Genomic DNA, 19,136 nt, shown 5'->3' with positions numbered 1-19,136 from the left:
CCTGCTAGATTGTGTGGCCTCCTGGCCCCATGGGTCCTAAGTCCTCCAGCATCAGCTTTTTGGAGGTCTCAGGGACTATGGGGAGAGAGGGTAGGAAAGTTCATTGTTGCCAAGTGCCTTTATTGGATTTGACCCCCAAAGCTGATTAAAGGAAACTGGTTCTACAGAGTTTTTTAAATGTCTGCCTACGTTGCATTTATGCTGTTGGAAATACATTTTGAATACAGCACTAACATTAAGGAGAGGGGGACAGTCTCTCCATGCCCAAACCCCATGCCCAGTCTCTCCATGCCCAAATGATGTTATTAATTTAAGGCATTGCTCTGTCACTTCTCCGGGGGAAAAATGTTATAAATGGTTTATGGACCATAAAAAAACCCCATGTAGCTTTAAAAATAAACAATCAAACCAACAAATGCATGATAATTCAATGCGAAATCATAGCAGTCCAAAGAATCAGCATATGAAAAGTGATTCTGGGTGGAAACTTCTGGAGCTGGGTTTGTTCTCCACCCCCAGTCTTGACTATTTTCATTTAAATATCTTTCAATGACAGTGGTGGAAAAGAGGGGGGGAAAAGGGGGGGGGGGGGGAGTGGCTTTCATGAACTTCCATAGCAGCAGCAGTACAGATGGAAGATGTGGGGGCAGCGCCTGGAACCCTTTGTAGTGCATTCTGATATTTCAGCAGCATTGTATTGCTATTTCTAGTAATCTAGATAGACTGGAAATATTTCTATGAAGGAAGAGATAAACTAAGATAAACTTTTCAGTATCTTGTACATCTTTTATATACAGATGCCTTGAAGGTAAATGCCATGTAAGTCTTGCTCAATCACTCATACACCAGTCTAGATACTATTGAAGCTGAAATACCTGGATTTAAGTCACTATTGTCTATTGATTTTCATGGTAACAAGTAGACTTTTAAATCCCAAGTAGTTTGTCAATTGTAAAGCCTATGATAAATCTGCATTGATTTCAGCTACTCAGATCCATTCTTCTCTTTAGGAGAAAAGCTTTCAAAACAGCAGTTGCAGAACTCCAACATCATTAAGAAACTGAGAGCAAAGGAGAAGGAAAGAGAAAATACTTATGCAAAACAGAGTAAAAAAATCAAGGAATTAGAAGAGGAGTTACAGCATCTGAAACAGGTCAGGTGAACTTTTAGAAATCACCTAGATACCCCTTGGGGTGCAGTCACAGTCTTTTCTGTGGGCCAGTTCACATTGATTTAATTTAGTGTTTAATCAAATTAAAATATTAATATCCTGCCTTCCTAAGGCTTGAGAAAATGAAAATAAAAATAAATTAAAAACAATCAGTAAAATACTGTAAAGTCAACAGCAAGATAAGGCCAAAATCCATGCTTGGCACATGAAGGCCTTTCAGGAGCAGTAGGATTTCATTCTTCTTAAATGCACCGGCAAGTAGCCTGCCATGCCTGCTGGAGGTCATATCAGGCTGGGCACTGGAGCACCCTAGACTCTTAGTCCTGGGTGACTTCAATGTCCATGCTGATGACGCGACCGCCACGCAGGCAATGGACCTGGTGACGTCCATGGCGGCGCTGGGACTCTCCCAATATGTTACGGCCCCCACTCACCGAGCAGGGAACATGCTCGATCTGATCTTCGTGGCGGGGGTTACAGTGGACCAAATTATGGCTACAACTGTACCATGGTTGGACCACCATGTTCTGAAGGCCCATGTGAACGTTCTGAAGGCCCATGTGAACGCCCGACCCTGTTTGGGCGGCGAGCATATTTTAGCTCGTCCACGGAGCCAAATGGACTCTCAGAGGCTTCAGATGGCTCTGCGGGAACCTATGCCCCCTGGCGGCTCGCTGGATGAGCTAGTCGAGGATTGGCACGGCCGACTATTGGCAGCCATCAACAAGATCGCTCTCCGATGCCCTCTGCGCCCTCATACTAAGTGGGCTCTTTGGTTTACTCAGGAGCTGCGGCTGATGAAACGAAGGTTCAGACAACTAGAGAGACATTGGTGACGCACTTGCAACGAAGCAACAAGAGCATCTCATAGGACATTTATGAGATCCTATGAGATGGCAGTCAAAGCTGCTAAGAGAGAGTTCTATGCGGCCACGGTTGCGTCTGCTAGCTTACACGCGGCACAATTGTTGAGAACTATTCGATCATTAACAGAACTGCCACAGGGCAGACCAAATGCTAGGGAATTGGATATCGGCTGTGAGGTTTTTGTGAGCTATTTTGCAGATAAAGTCGCTCCGCAGCAACCTCCCCGCCACAGTTGAGACAGTGAGGAAACTCGAGGCTCCATGCACGTCTTATGGTTCCATTCTGGATTACTTCAGTCCACTCAGCCTTGAGGAAGTTGACAGACTGCTCTCAACAGTATGCCCAACCATGTGCAGCCTTGATCCGTGCCCTTCATGGCTTATAACAGCTGGCCATGAGGGGTTTTGAGGTGCCCTCAGGGATATTATCAACAAGTCCCTCACTGTTCCCGGGAGCACTCAAGGAAACGTTGGTCCGCCCTCTCTTGAAAAAACCATCTCTGGACCTGGCTGAATTGGCCAGCTATTGGCTGGTCTCAAATTTGCCCTATTTGGGCAAATTACTTGAGAGAGCGGTGGCGATTCAGTTACAGAACTTTATGGATGACACTTCCATGCTAGACCCTTTCCAGTCTGGCTCCCGTCTGGGCCATGGGACGGAGACGGCACTGGTCGCCCTCACAGACGACCTCCGGAGGCACCTGGATCGGGGCGGCACGGTGGTACTGTTGCTGTTAGACCTGTCAGCGGTGTTCAACACGGTCGACCAACAGTTACTGATCCACCGCCTTGCCGACACAGAGATTCAGGGGCTCGCCTTGCAATGGCTTGCTACCTTTCTCCAAGGTCGGTGGCGCTAGGGGAGCAGATGGCCCAGAGGCACCCGCTGACTTGGGGGATCCCCCAAGGGGCGGTGCTATCCCCAATGTTATTTAACATCTACATGCGCCCCCTTGCTCAGATTGCTCAGAGGCATGGGCTAGGGTGTCACCAATATGTGAATGACACCCAGCTATATCTGTTGTTGGGCGGCCAGTCCGACTCTACCCCAGAGGACCTGGATCGTGCGCTTCAGGATGTGGTGGGCTGGCTGAGACTGAGCCGATTGAAATTGAATCTGACGAAGACGGAGGTCCTGTGCCTAAGTCAGACTGGGTCGGGGTTAGGGATCCCACTACCAACCTTCGATGGGGCACCATTGGTGCCAGCGCTGAGGGTCAGGAGTTTGGATGCCACCTTAACAATGGAGGCCCAGGTAGCAGCCACCGCCAAGGCAGCCTTTTACCATCTACGGCTGATTAGGCAGTTAGTTCCCTTCCTTGAATGCAATGACCTGGCAACAGTGATCCATGCAATGGTCACTTCGAGATTGGACTACTGCAACGCTCTCTACATGGGGCTGCCCTTGTCCCAAATCTAAAAGCTGCAGCTGCTGCAACCATCAAGGCCCATGCTAAATTACCAGCATTAAGACAACTGGATACTGGTCTAAACTCCAGTAAACACCATCTCTATCAATTGTACTTTATGTATATTAGGGTTTGAATTTTACACTATGCATTTATGCATTTGTACTTCATGGTATTTTAGTCTATGTATTTGTAATCTGTGTATTGCATTGTATATGCATTGCACTGTGATCTATGTATTTAATCTATGCATTTGTATTTTATGGCATTTTAATCTGTGTACGCCGCCTTGAGCCTGCATGTGCAGGCAAGGCGGGATAGAAATCTAAAATAATAAATAAATAAATAAATAATAAAGATCTGTAAACATACAACAGCCATGAAACTCAGTTTTGAAGATATACTAAAGGAAGATCCAAATTCTTACCCTGTGTCTTCATATGAAACACACAGAAATGTATGTGTGGGGGGCCTCTTCCCAAGGGAGACACACAGCTGCTGGTTTCGTAGTTATAGGTAACTACTTTGGTCTCGTAGTTATAGGTATCACTGTTTCCTGTCTCATTCTTGCAAGCTGTGGACCCCAATTATCTGGCTGGGTTTTCTTCATTACTTATATGTTCTCCATAATCTATAGCCACATTTTACTCTTTGTCAATAATAAGATTTTTAGAAGACCCTTTATTTCCGGTTTCTTGGACTGAGTTGGATTTAGAGTGCTTTGTAAATGGGAAGCTATTTCACACTGATAGATTGCGGTTGCTTTCCATTGTAAAAGGTATTGGATGGCAAAGAAGAAGTTGAGAAACAGCACCGGGAGAGCATTAAGCAGCTAAATAGTTTGGTTGAACGGCAGGAGAAGGACCTTAGCAGACTCCAGGTGGAAGTAGAAGAGCTTGAAGAGAGGAACCGGAGTGTCCAAGCAGCCCTTGATAATTCATATCGGTAGGGATACTTCTGCAACAATAGATGAATTCAGATTTTAATATACTAAGTTGAAATCTGTCCATTAGTGTACTGTCAACTGTATTTTCTGTAGTATTCTAAAATATGTGCATGTTTTTATGTTCTAAAATCATATTTTTTCAGAGATCTTGCAGATCTTCATAAAGCTAACGCTACAAAGGACAGTGAGGCACAAGAAGCAGCGTTAAGTTGTGAAATGAAAGCTAAGGAGGAGCTTGGCTTAGCTTTGGAGAAGGCCCAAGAGGAAGCTCGTCAGCAACAAGAAGCTTTAGCAATTCAGGTTGGGCACAACAACTGACATACGTATTTTTGACAAAAGTTGGTACGCTGGTGTGTTCTCTAACATTTAAAAAACTTGAACCACAGCAGCACAAACTCTAGTTTGCCTTTCTCGCTGAAAATCAAGGGAAATTGCAACCAAAAAATTCAGGAACAACAATCCGATATGTTGAACTAACAAAATTAGAGAATGTACTAATACAGCATTACAGAAGTGGAGAGTAGTGCAGCAGAACATCATACTGCACACAGCAGAAATAGAGCTGGGTTGAAGCATGATTACAGAACTGGAAATCACAGTTACCAGCAATGTTCCCTCTAAACTGTGGAGTCTTGTGAGAAAAAATTCTACCTTGTGAGCTACTGGTATTAAAGTTATGAGCGAGAGATTTGGTTACTGCATAAATTAGTTTGCTCTGGAGGCATCCTTCCTGAGCTGAGACAACAATGTGTGAGCCAGAGGCTAAAAAACTGTGAGCTAGCTCACGCTAACTCAGCTTAGAGGGAACACTGTGCTTCCAAAGCAATTTTTTTAAATATTTAGAGATCTGATTGAGTGCATACCTGGCATAGTCATTCACAGCTTGGGACTGATGAAAGGCATATTTTTGAATTGCACGGAATGAGGGCTGACTAATAAGGTAAGGCAAGGCAGTGGTGGATTTCAGGCTGTGAGGGTAGTAGTCATGGTTTCCCCTTGTGAAACAATGTGGCAAGCTTCATGTACCTAGTAAGGCTTCCAAAACTCTCACCCCATTGAGCCTCCACTGCTCAGAGTGCCCCTGAAATGCTGCAAGTGTGAGGAGCAAAGGATAAGAGGGAAATGGGCCATCTTGCCAAAATGCTATTATGAAGGAACCAGATTTAGATCAGGGTGAAGTAAGTTGCGTTTATATACTTGAGGCTTTAACTGAAGAATTTCTTTTTGTCAGTCAGATCATTCATGCAGCGATTAAAAAAAATTCCTGTTAAACACAATGTCTGTTCCAAGTGTAAGTGCAAACTGGAGTTTCAGTATATCACTGATATATGGATGAAAGGACCAAGTAATAGTGGTTTTGTGTGTTTAGTGCAACGTACTATATCTTCATTCCTGTTTATGCAGGTGGCAGATTTAAGAGTGGCCCTGCAGCGTGCAGAGCAGCAGACAGCTAGAAAAGAAGATTATTTGCGCCAAGAAATTGCTGAACTGCAAGAGGTACACTAGAAATTACTTCTGTATGATGTCAAACTGTCTGTAGTGTTTTGCATTCCCTACAACTGTTTTTATTCACACACAGTTAATTTTTTAATTTCCTTCCTGCAAGGTAGAACAGGGAGGAATGAGTTTTAAAGAGTTGTTAGGTTTTTTTTTTGTATGAACAGGGTTATAGTGTCTGAAGGCTACACTTTTAAGCTGACCAGAGAGCTAGCTGTATATTCCTTTGCATGCACATGCATGTAGACAGGTAACTCTCACATCCCTACCCCCCCTCCCATCAGCTCCAGTTTGTTGGGGACTTGTTGCAATCATTTTTTAAGAAGATGCTTACTACTTTGAGTGAAAGGGGCCACACATCTGAGCCACACATCTGAGGTTCCTTATCTGTGTGAAACTGTACGGTCTGCACCATATTGGAGTCTTAATTGGCTAACACTGGAAGGTTGAATGTCTCTTAATGCACTCTTAAGAGAGCAGGGCCAGTGGTGTCCACTTTATTGCAGTACTCTTCAGCATTTAATACAGTGGTTTTCAGAACTTGTGCTTAGACCCACCCCTCGTTCTGAAGCTGCTCCATCTTTTGAATCCCCTTTCCTCCACTGCAGCATGTAAGAATCTCTGTTTATCAGATGAGTGACTTTATGGAGTTCCCTTGTTGCAGATTAAGATCATCTCCCATTTGTTCCTCCAAACTCTAATCAGCTGTTTATATGTATAGTTCTCCCTCTGAGGTGGAGGACATCTTGTGGGTGACTCAGGGAGGCAGGACTAATTTCAATTACTTCCTGTTTCCTGTAGTGGGAGTCACCCTAGGCTCAGTTCTTTTCCTGTCTCAGAAGGGAGAGCAGCTAGATGTAGCCTCTACCTAACCCTATCTTTTTGAGTTAACGTACTTTCACTTTCTCCTTCCATCTTTGCTGTTCCCTCTCTCTGAAGAAACTTTAAAAAACAAAACAAGAAACCTTTTCTTCTTCCTTCCTATATGTTATCCTCTCTTCTTCCCCCCCTCCTTTGGAGGTTGAGCATTATTGGGCTGGTTGCTCTTTTAAACGGGAGGGGATCTCCCAGACCGCCTTCCATGGCATCAAGAGAGGATAGCAATGGATTTCTCTCCACTCTGGAGATAGACGCTGCTGGGATCCCTGGAGACAAAGAGACGGTGCGGCAAAAAAGAGGGTCATGGCGGTGGCCGACGCTCAACGAGCAGAGCAAGGCGAGGATGGCGTTCCAAAGTGCGCCAAACAGCTGCACAACCCTGCAGCATTTACGGAGCCCGCACCAGCCTCAGCGGCCATTTTGGAGTCCACTGGCCACTCTATGCTTTAAGACGGGAATGGCGAGCAGAGCCTAATCCCGCACATAGTGCACCCAGAGACCTATAGTTCAATGGGTTCATCGAGCTAGGCGTGATTGTGCCGATAATTCTCAAGGGGACGAGGAAGATGATGAGTTGCATAGCGGTAATGTTGGCAATCCCAGGTCTGTCCCCTTATTTCCAAATGTGATGGCCTTCTTTATAAGAGCCATGGGGGAGGAAATAGCACATTTCTGCTGATCAGGGGGCCATGAGGCTACTATATCCCCCTCCCCTCCTCCTCTCCTTGGAGGTGCAAGAACAGAGGCAGCTGGCCCACGAAAGCTGCACAAAAAGGGTCCCCCAAGGAGCACTGCCTATTTGATCTGCCTTCACGTGAGAGGGATAGCCTCTCACATGTCTCTAGTGAAAAGGAGGGGGGGAATTTTCATGTAATGACGATGAATGGGGAAAATGATTGTCTCAGACCAGTCCTTTAGATATTTCAAGGGCGAGGTTTTTCAGTATTCGCTGTCTATCAGCACTCAATATATAGTGACCCCAAAAGGCAGGGGACAAGAGTGCTAATGCCCAAGGGCAGAAAGATGGCACAGAGCTCATTGATTTCTTTCCTTCAGCTGATTTCTCCAAAAGAGCCTTCCCCTTCCCCTTCCCTGATTTCTATGTGAAGGCAGAGTCGGCAAAGCCAATAACCATTTCCAAGGGTTGTTAAAAAGTTGTACCCTTTGATATCATCTGCTTTGGATCTTTTGCAGGTACCTGCACCAGCGACTGCCCTTCAGTCCTTTGGGTTGCTCTCTGAAGACGGACATGAGGCCACTTCCATGGCAATCAATATGCCAGCTGCAGCATCCACAGTGTCTAAAGCAACCATTGTGTGGGTGCATAAATTGATACAGATGTTACCAGGCAGCAACCGCAGACTACTGGAGGGTGCCAGTAGGATCTTGAAAGCCATCTCCTATACTGCCGATGCCACACTAGACACCATGGTCTTTGCTTCCAGGGTGATGGCATCAGCCGCCACCACATCGTCTAAGAGTTTGGCCTACAGATTACCAATCTAATGCCATCGTCACAGCATACCCATTTCAGGGAGACAAGCTCTTCGGGGATCCACTGGAAACAAATATACAAAGAAAGAAATCTTAGTGGAAACCTGTAACAAGAAGAAGACTCTACCCAAGGCTGTACAGCTTGGGGGATAAGACGGCAGCAGGCCCCTCTTCTTTTCGTTCATACCATACACTACCCAGGTTTCCGCAAGACAACAGAAGACCCTCATGGGGTGGCAACAATCAGCCCTTTCGTTACAGAGGCTTCCATAACAGGTTCCAGTGGCGACAGACTGGACAAAAGGGGATCGGGACCCCGAAGCCTCAAAGGTATGACTATCTGAATCCACTGGTGGTGGTGGGGCGTCTGCTACATTTCATCCAAGCATGGTCTGCCTCCCATCCTGACTTCTGGACAAAGACTTCGTCACAGAAGGATACAAGATAGAATTTCATTCAATTTCACCTCAGCGTTTCATCGTCTCTCCTATACACAAAAACCCAATAAAGAGAGACAGAACCAGTTCCAAGCCCTGCCCTTTGGCTTCTCATCAGCTCCCTGGGTGTTTACAAAGGTCCTGGTTCATCTGGCCATTTGTCATCGAGAACAAGGGATTCACATTCACAGTGCTTGCAAGACTTTGGGTTCCTGGTGAACATGCAGAAAAGCTCTCTTGACTCTCACACAGCGTCTGGAACACTTGGAGTGGTGATGGACACTCGAGCTACAAAGCTTTATCTTCCTGTCAAAAAGGCCAGAAAGATCAAAGAGTAGGTTAACCAAATTATTCAAGCCAGGACTTCACCCTGACCAAAATGATGGGCCTCATGGTCGTGGCTTTTGACATGCTACAATGGGGAAGGTTTCACTCCAGACAACTACAACTATTTTTACGTCCATACCAAAACTCTTTTGTCTTACGGATAGATCTTTCCTCCAGATCTATGACAAATCACTTATTGGAAATTCAGGCGATAGAACTGTCCCTGTAAACAATCAAGAGACTGGGGTCTACTCCATCTTCTTCACAGTCCCCAAAAAGAACGAGGATTGGAGGGCTATCCTAGATTGAAATACTTACACAGATATGTCGAACCCAGACACTTTCGCATGGAGACCCTCAGATCCATTGTGGAATCCTTACAACCCGGGGAGTTCCTCTCCTCCATCAACTTGGCAGAGGAATACATGAACGTTCCAATCTTCTTACACCATCAAAGATTCCCACGTTTCTGCGTGGGGGAGACTCATCTTTAGGTGAAATTAAGTCTGCACTGGTAGATCAAGTTGAACACTCTGTCTCAAGGCAAGTCCCTTTGGATCCAGGACCAGATCAAAATTTTCTATGACACCAGTCTATCAGACTGGGGGGGGGGGGCACTTTACTCCATCAACCAGTGTAGGACAGATGGTCCATAGCAGAAAGGAAACTGCCAATCAATCTCTTGGAGCTTCGAGCCATTAGGCTGGCCCTTCAACACTTCGCCCCTCAGATCAGGGGGATCCACATCCTTGTTCGGATGAACAACATCTCAGTGAAGGCTTGCCTCATCGAATGGGGGTTCCAGGTCCTTAGCCCTACACAGGGAAGCAACTCAGTTATTGAATTGGGCAGAATTCAATCTGACATCGATCAGGGCAGAGTATGCGAAGGGAGTCATCAACACCAAAGCTGATTGGCTGAGCTGCCAGACAGTCCAGGAGGGCGAATGGTCCCTACAGAAGAGAGTTTTTTCGGCTCATAGTGACGACACTGGGAACTCCATGGTATTTGCCTCTCTGCTCAGCAACCAACTGAACAGATTTTACATCAGATATTTTCATCCCCAGGCGGAGGCCACGGATGCCCTTCTGTTCACTTGGCACGAGGGGCTCTTCTATACATTTCCTCCTCTTCCTATACTCCCCAAGCTTCTCTGGAGGATACGAGTTCTAAGGGCAGAGATCATAGTGGTGGCACCATACCAGCATTGTCATCCTTGGTTCATGTTGCTACAGGAGATGGTGGTGACTCCTCCTCTAACCATTCCAGTCTCAGAAGACATGCTGCTTCAAGGTTCAATTTAGCATCCCAGGCCAGGGTGGTTCTGCTTAACCGCATGGAGACTGAAAGGGAGTAACTATCAAAACTAGGCTACAAAGAGCCAGTCATCAATATGATCATGGCCTCTAGAGGCCGTCTACCTCAAGGTTCTACAATACTACTTGGAAGACCTTTGTTCGATGGGCTCAGTGGAAGAAGGCTGACCCATTGCATCCAGAAATTAGATCACTACTGGAGTTCCTACAGGACAGTCTAGTAAATGGTCTCAGGGCAGCGACCCTCAAGAAACAGATGGTGACCCTGGCTTTGGTCCTGCCCCGGTACAATTGCCTTAACATCTCTCAGCACTCTCACATTCGTCATTTCCTCAGAGGAGCATCATTCAAGGATTCTCCACAGAGACATAGGTTTATAACTTGGAAGCTTAATACTGTTCTCACAGCTCTTATGATGGAACCCTTTGAGCCAATGTAGCACATTCTGCTCAAATTCCCGAGGATGAAAACTTTGTTCCTGGTAGCCATTACTTCAGCCAGGTGGATTTCGGAACTAGGCATACTGTCAATTCAGTCGGAGCTTTGTTTTTCACAAAGACAAGGTAGTTCTGAGAACAGATTCCACCTTTTTGCCAAAAGGTCAATACTAAGTTTCACAGATCTCAAGAGATTTGTTTGCCATCATTTTCTCCAAATTCAACCCATCTGGAGGAAAACGTTTGACATACACTGGATGTGAGGAGAGCGCTCAATGCTATGTTCTCAGAATGGCCTCTTTCAGACAGACAGAAGCTATGTTCGTTAATATTTCTCCTCTTCACAGAGGGAGAAAGATGTCTAACTCTGCCATAAGCAACACTATGAGGTCCTGCATTACTGAAGCCTACAGGAGTATGAAACGAGTTCCTGCAGGTATCAGGGCCCACTCTCTTCGCACTACTGCAACGAATGTGGCCTTTGCCAACAGGGCATCGGTGGAGGAAGTCTGCAGGGCTGCTACGTGGTCTTCGTTATCCACATTCATCAGGCATTACAAGATATGTATGACTCTGCTGATGCAACATTCGGATGGAGAGTGCTGCAGTCTGTTCTAACTCTTGATGACGACCACCCTCCCCAAAATTAGGGACACTGCTCTGGGAGGTCCCGCAAGATGTCCTCCACCTCAGAGGGAGAATGGCCATTGGTTACTCATCGTGAAGGGTCCTTCTCCTCTGAGGCTTGGAGGACATCTTGGCCCTTCCAGATCATCATTTCTTCTATCTACTATGCTGTTCTTTCACACTCTAATTATTATTATTATTACCTTTTTCTTCCTGTTCCAATGTTTGTGATTTTGGCTATACTCTTGTTGTTGATGTTCAAGTTCTCTTTTTTATAGTGGTTAAGTTAGTGTATTGCTTTTGGAGCACCAGAACTGAGCCTAGGGTGACTCCCACTACAGGAAACAGGAAGTAATTGAAATTAGTCTTACCTCCCTAAGTGATGGATAGGAATCACCCACAAGAGGTCCTCCAAGCCTCAGAGGAGAAGGACCCTTCACGGTGAGTAACCAATGACCATTCTCCACTTCTTTTGGTCTCAAGTTCCATTTTCAGTCTCAGGTGTGGTCACCTGCTGAGGTCCTCCTCTGTGAGCCCCAGCCTCGTTGCTACTAGAAAGATGCTTCTTTCTACAGTGGCTCCTCATCTACAGAATGTTCTCCTAGCAGCTCTTAGAGGCTTAGAGGGGAAGGCTTATATATTTATCCAGTATTTTTAAAGAAAAGCTTTATTTTGCTTGCTTGCCTGACAGAGGACTAAAGTAACATGTCAGTTTGAAGAGGTAGACAAACAGTAATAAAACAGTACAAAGGACAAGAACCTCTACATTTCAACCTGCCTGGGGAAATAAAGGGCTATATGCTATCCAGTGCCAGTACAAGATGGTGATGGAGGTGGATCTTTTCTGTCTTTGTAGTTTTCTTTAGCAGGTACCTGTGAAAAGCCTGGGGGACTTGTGTTGGTGAAATGCTGTACCACGCAGATAGCTGCATTGAGATGGGGAAAGTGAGCAGAATTCTCCATCTCTTTCTGGCCCCTTGGGTCAGCCAAAGCAGCAGGGAGGGAGGTGGGGCCATTGTACCTGCTATCCCTTCTCACGGCAGTTCTTCAGGTTTCATGGCTTTCCATCCAAGCAGGGCCATCTGCTTGCTCTTCAGCATTATCTTTTCACAGCTCAGATGTAGCTGCTGGAAGAAGGGGGAGACAAGAAAAATTCACTCATGCAAGCATCTCCAGTGGTGCATGGCATCTAGACCAAAGTTTTTAAATGCTGTACCTAGATTCTGTGTAGTAAAATAAGCCCAATTACTCCTTTCCATTCCCCTGACAAATAGAAGGAAAGAAATTATTGGGAGTCAGTCAATATGTGCATATTTTTGTTTTATCTAGATACAAGGTTCCTCTTGGCAAGGAATCTTTCTTTAAAAAAACAAATATAGTTTTATAGGATACTACTTGCAATTTTATTTTAAACAAAAAATTGACAGCTAATATCGGTTCTGGCATAATATTTTGCTTGTTAAATTGTGGCGAACTGTTAAATGTTTATATTTGTGCTCTTCTAGGGCTTCACTTATCCCATTTCTGATTTTAGAGACTTCAAGAAGCAGAGACTCGCAATCAAGAGCTCAGCCAAAGTGTCACCTCTGCTACAAGGCCACTTTTGCGGCAAATAGAGAACCTACAGGTGACCTTGGGAGCACAGACCACGTCTTGGGAGAAGCTAGAGAAAAATCTTTCTGATAGGCTGGGTAAGGCAAAAGATTTATCAGTTTGATAAGAAGATCAGGGAGGATTTTTCATGTAATGGGGACACCAAGAACTTCCACTGAAAGCATAAAATTAAGAAGCTAAATTCTGATTAAAATTTCTGTTAAAAATTTTAAGATCTTGATTCAAATATATGTTCCTGAAAGTAACAGTCCATGTGTTTATCCAAGTGTATACATAAACATGCAGGATGATTATTATTGTTATTAACAATAATAATTTCATTTATGCCCTAGTTTTCTCACTGAAACTCAAGGCGGATTACAAAATACAAAAGACACCTCAGTCAGTCAGGAAAGATCTCCAGAAACAATGCAGTAGGACTAGGTTAAATAACAATAACTGCATGTAGTGAAGGAGCAACAGACTCATGGCAACCCCAGGACCATGGGGCTTCCGAAGCAAGAACGTAAGAACATAAGAACATAAGAGATGCCAATGTTGGATCAGGCCAAAGGCCCATCCAGTCCAACACTCTGTATCCCACAGTGGCCAGAAATACCAGTGCCATCAGGAGGTCCACCAGTGGGGCCAGGACATTAGAAGCCCTCCCACTGTTGACCCCCCCCAAGCACCAAGATGACAGAGCATCACTTGCCCCAGAGTCCCTATCTATACCTTGTGGCTAATAGCCACTGATGGACCTCTGCTCCATATGCTTATCTAATTCCCTTTTGAAGCCGTCCATGCTTGTAGCTGCCACCACTTCCTGTGGCAGTGAATTCCAAGTGTTAATCACTCTTTGGGTGAAGAAGTACTTCCTTTTATCCGTTCTAACCCGACCGCTCAGCAATTTCATGGAGTGCCCACGGGTTCTTGTATTGTGAGAAAGGGAGAAAAGTACCTCTTTCTCTACCTGCTCTTTCCCATGCATAATCTTATAAACCTCAATCATGTCACCCCTCAGTCGTCGTTTCTCCAAGCTAAAGAGCCCTAAGCGCCTTAACCTTTCCTCATAGGGAAAGTGTTCCAACCCTTTTATCATTCGAGTTGCTCTTTTCTGCACTTTTTCCAAAGCTATAATATCCTTTTTAAGGTGTGGTGACCAGAATTGCACACAGTATTCCAGATGAGGTCGCACCATTGATTTATATAGCGGCATTATGATATTGGCTGATCTGTTTACAATACCCTTCCTAATAATCCCCAGCATAGCATTGGCCTTCTTTATTGCAGTCACACACTGTCTCGACATTTTCAGTGAGTTATCTACTACAACTCCAAGATCTCTCTCTTGATCTGTCTCTGCCAGTTCAGACCCCATCAACGTGTATTTATAGTTAGGATTTTTGGCTCCAATGTGCATCACCTTGCACTTGGCCACATTGAACCCCATTTGCCATGTTGACGCCCACTCGCCCATCTTTGACAGATCCCTTTGGAGTGCCTCACAATCCTCACTGGTTTTCACCACCCTGAACAACTTCGTATCATCCGCAAATTTAGCCACTTCACTGCTTACTCCCAACTCCAAATCATTAATGAACAAGTTAAAAAGCAGTGGACCAAGTACTGATCCCTGTGGTACCCCACTGCTTACACCCCTCCACTGGGAGAACTGCCCATTTATACTCACTCTCTGTTTTCTATTAATTAGCCAGTTTTTGATCCATAAAAGGACTTGTCCTTTTATCCCATGATTTTTGAGCTTACTTAGGAGCCTTTGATGAGGAACTTTATCAAAAGCTTTCTGGAAGTCAAGGTAAACAATATCTATTGGATCCCCCTTGTCCACATGTTTGTTCACCCCCTCAAAGAACATTAACAGGTTAGTGAGACAAGATCTTCCCTTACAGAACCCATGTTGAGTCTGCCTCAATAGGTTTTGTTCATCTATGTGCCTACTAATTCTTTCCTTAATAATGGTTTCCACCAATTTACCCGGTATCGACGCGACGTCAGACTGACTGTAATTTCCCGGATCTCCTCTGGAACCCTTTTTAAAGATGGGAGTGACATTAGCTACCTTCCAGTCCTCAGGAATGGAGGCTGATTTTAAGGAGAGATTACATATTTTTGTCAGGAGATCCACAAGTTCACAATTGAGTTCTTTCAGAACTCTCGGATGTATGCCATCTGGGCCTGGTGATTTATCAGTTTTTAAGTTGTCTATCAGTTTAGGGACCTCCTCTCTCGTCACCTCAATCTGACTCAGGTCTTTCAACACCCCTCCCGAACTCAGCGGCTCTGGAGTGGGCAAGCACCTCTCATCTTCCACAGTGAAGACGGAGGCAAAAAATGCATTTAGCTTCTCAGCCATTTCCCTATCATCCTTCAGTACTCCTTTTATCCCTTGGTCATCCAAGGGCCCCACTGCCTCCCTGGCTGGTTTCCTGCTTCTAATGTATTTGAAGAAAGTTTTATTGTTGGTCTTTACATTTTTTTGCTATATGCTCCTCATATTCCCTTTTTGCCTGCCTGACCACAGACTTGCATTTTATTTGCCATAGCCTGTGTTCTGTTTTATCAGCCTCACTGTGACTAGCTTTCCACCGCTTAAAGGAATCCTTTTTACCTTTTACAGCTTCCATTACAAGAGAGGAGCAAAGATGGTTTGCCATTGCCTTCCTCTACATAGCAATCTCTGTCTTCCTTGATGGTTTTCTGTCAAAGTCCTACCTATGGTCAACACTGATTAACTTCCAAGCTCTGATGAGATTGGGCTAGGCTGGGCTATTAAGTTGCTAGGTCTATGTACATGTAAGTGCCATCAAGCTCGCAACCAATTTACAGCTACCCCTGCAATGGGTTTAAAGGCAAGTGAGAAACAGCAATGGTTTGCTGTTGTCTTTCTCTGTACAGTCTTCCTTGGCAATCTCCCATTCAAGTGCTGACCATGCTTAGCTTCCGAGATCTGATGAGATGGAGCTGTACTGTACCATTCCACATCCCCCTCCTAGGGTCACAGAACGGAAAATCTGGCATCTGTGTTGCGGTAGTACACTGATTTGACTGGCTAGGATATGCATGTGTATGATCAAAAAGAACTTCCATATTCAAGGTTTGTGTGTGTGTTCCCACGTTTCATCCTACAATATCAAATGTTGCTCCACAAGATCCCTGGTTTTTAGGAACAATCTGGAGAAGAGTGTGTATGTGTATGTAGACGGCTGGAACAAATTGTGTAGGTGTTTTGGACCTTGGTCATTGTAAATAAAGTTTGATAAAGTAGGAGTAGGGAAAATACATTCAAAATGGAATGTGTCTAGTAAGCCAAATTATTTTGTAAGGGAGGACAGAGAAATAAACATATAGTCTGTCATTCAGCAATGAAACTTTCAACTGATTAGTAATAATGCAAACATCTCTATAAATTTATGAAAAATGCTGAGTGTTTTTTGCTGTTACTCCAAACAACAGATGCCTAAATGAAACATTTAGCAGTCCAATGCATTTTTATTGTTAGGGGAATCTCAAACTGCCCTAGCGGCCCAGGCGGAAAGAGAACGCGCTGCTACAGAAGAACTTCTTTCCAATAAAATCCAGTTATCTTCTGCCGAATCACAGAATAGTCTCCTCAGACAAGAAAATAGCCGCCTTCAAGCTCAGCTAGAAGCAGAGAAAACCAGGCTCAAGAAACTTGAGAATGAAAACAATCGGTAAATTACTTTTAAAAATGTATACTTCCTCTAGGAGATATGCATGTTTTGAGTAGCCAAGGTGGAAAGTTAGCATTATCTGTCACTTTCAAAACTAGGTCCTTTTTAATTTTGTTGGGAACATTTGATTGAAGGCAGTAGAAAGCAGAAAGGATTGTACCATTAACTGGCAACATAATAAAAATCAGTCTGGTAGAGAACCATTCCTGAATGCTGATGCTGTGGATTTACCAACCAGTCGTCTTAGAAATTAAACCCATTTGTAGTGAAGGTCACACAAATTGGTTGTGTATCTCATTGATGACCAAACTGTGTCAAAGTGAAGATTATAATAGGTGTGTCCTACGTGGGTCTAAATTTTGTATCAACTTGCTTATGAGGCCTTTCTGCACACTAATAATATGGATCGTTCATCCTGTAGATAAATAACCAGAGACAGACACAGAGATGAATTGTCTTTTTCTTAAAATTCTGTTGTATGAACTAACAATAGAAATACATTTTATTGATTTTTTTTCTACAGACTTTTCTTTCTCTTTAACACAGGTATGAAGTTGAGCTTGAAAATCTTAAAGAAGAATATATTAAAACTGCTGAAGAGGCAAAGAAAGAAAAGGTTTGTTTAAGTCCTTGATATAATATAACTTTAGTATAATATAAAGTTTCCATTGAGTTAAGATAATGTGTTACTCTCTTTAGACGCTGTTAGCTACTCAGTTAGAAATGGAGAAAATGAAAGTAGAACAAGAAAAAAAGAAAGCAATCTTTGCACAAGAAACAGCAAGAGAAAAGGTACTTTTCCATTCCTGAATCTAACTCGGAGTAAACAATTGTGAGCTTAGATGGACCAGTGGTTTGACTGTGTACAAGATAGCTTCATGTGTTCGTATGATACTTTGTTTTGTGACCTTTGTTTCCCTGGGTATCTGCTTTCAGTGACCTAAGTCCTACTTTTTGTGCATGGCTTACTCCTTCCTTTTCCGTTGGTCCTCTTGTCTATGAACACTGTCTTTGGTCCTCTTATTTTTTGTCTTGATTACATTTAGGAATGTTTAATTCCCCCCCCCCCCCCCGGTTCCTAATTAAGGTACATTCACGGGGGCATGATTGGAAAAAAAACCTGTTTATGTTTACCAAGAGCCATATTGCCCCAGGGTAGGGTTGCCAGCCTCCAGGTGGGGCCTGGGGATCTCCCACTTTTACAACTGATCTCCAGCTGACAGAGATCAGCTCCCCTGGAGAAAGACTGCTTTGAAGGGTGGACTCTATGGCATTGTACTATGCTGATGCCCTTCCCCTCCGCAAACCCTGCCCTCTCCTGGCTTCACCCCCAAAGTCTCCAGGTATTTTCCAACCCAGACCTGGCAACCCTACCCCAGGGAGGCAATTTTCAAATCATGGGGTTATACAGAACGTGAGGTGGGAGCATTTGGGAACTTAGGCAGCCTCATTCTCCTCTTTGCAGTGGCTTTTGACAACCAGTGGAGATGAGTAGTTTTATACCGGTCTGTAGATAAAATATCAGATCTTGAGTTTTTCTCACAGGCCTTTTAAAAAGTGGTACGCAGCAGATGGGAATTCAGCTTGGCATGAAGAAGTTGGCTGATTGGCCTCAGGCACATGAGTCTCATTGAATACATGCCTGAGATACATGCATACAATACGCAGATCATAACTATACCTATGTAACTAAAATTACCTTGTCTAGAGTACCCTTATTATGACCTAATTTTTTCCTTGTGGCTTGGAGATGTCTGATGATCTTCTATACTTGGTGGTTGGTAGTGGATTAAAGGTTAACAACCAGTGTCTTAATCTGCTTGCAAAATACTATGGATTCCTTGAATTGACAAATATACAAAGAATCTTATAGGCATAAGCTATGGATCTACCTATAGGTTTGAGATGCTTGCGAGACTTCAGGGGTTCATTCTCTTGTGTGGATACTAGTCATTTTTTAAAACTAAATCCACAAAACTGAGTGAGAATAAGTTACATTACGAAGGCTGTTATGTTATTTAAACAATTCAAAATTGGCCCATCCGGACTGTAAGAGCAGAACCTGTGCTTTATTATACCTTTGCCCTCATCCTGATGCAAGTAAGGCATGAATTTGTGCTCATTCAGAAAATCACACTAACCCATGTTCTTTTTTTCTGGATATTACATGTTTCCCTCAAGGAGCGCAAATTATTTACTCAGTCAACAACAGAAACAGTCTCAAGTACTCCAACGCTGTCACGTTCAAGCTCCGTGAGTGGGGTTGATATGGCAGGGCTCCAGGCCTCCTTCATATCCCAGGTACTGTAACACTTTTGCACTCGCTGCTTCTGAGTGGGATTTACTGTAGATCACGATGTCTTTCTGTTAGTATTTTAGTTATATCCAGCTAAGCTGTCTGGGAAATATGAGAATGCTTAA

The 19,136-nt window shown here is 44.1% G+C and overlaps 1 protein-coding gene across 1 annotated transcript in view; it reads left to right on the top strand.

Moving 5' to 3' along the window:
* The window catches only part of TMF1 (TATA element modulatory factor 1), a 36,688-nt gene that overhangs the window by 10,292 nt on the left and 7,260 nt on the right, over positions 1-19,136 (top strand). Inside the window, exons 6-14 of the mRNA XM_015424810.1 lie at positions 1,011-1,153; positions 4,225-4,391; positions 4,536-4,692; positions 5,797-5,889; positions 12,941-13,097; positions 16,523-16,715; positions 17,262-17,331; positions 17,415-17,507; positions 18,897-19,016. Coding sequence (XP_015280296.1) covers positions 1,011-1,153; positions 4,225-4,391; positions 4,536-4,692; positions 5,797-5,889; positions 12,941-13,097; positions 16,523-16,715; positions 17,262-17,331; positions 17,415-17,507; positions 18,897-19,016 — 1,193 coding nt within the window. The remainder of the gene's footprint in view (positions 1-1,010; positions 1,154-4,224; positions 4,392-4,535; positions 4,693-5,796; positions 5,890-12,940; positions 13,098-16,522; positions 16,716-17,261; positions 17,332-17,414; positions 17,508-18,896; positions 19,017-19,136) is intronic.

Source organism: Gekko japonicus, unplaced genomic scaffold (genome assembly GCF_001447785.1).
Source record: "Gekko japonicus isolate JY-2015 unplaced genomic scaffold, Gekko_japonicus_V1.1 scaffold942, whole genome shotgun sequence".
NCBI lineage: Eukaryota > Metazoa > Chordata > Lepidosauria > Squamata > Gekkonidae > Gekko > Gekko japonicus.
Note: the sequence above shows the minus strand (reverse complement) of the source record. Positions and strands in the feature narration are given on the sequence as shown.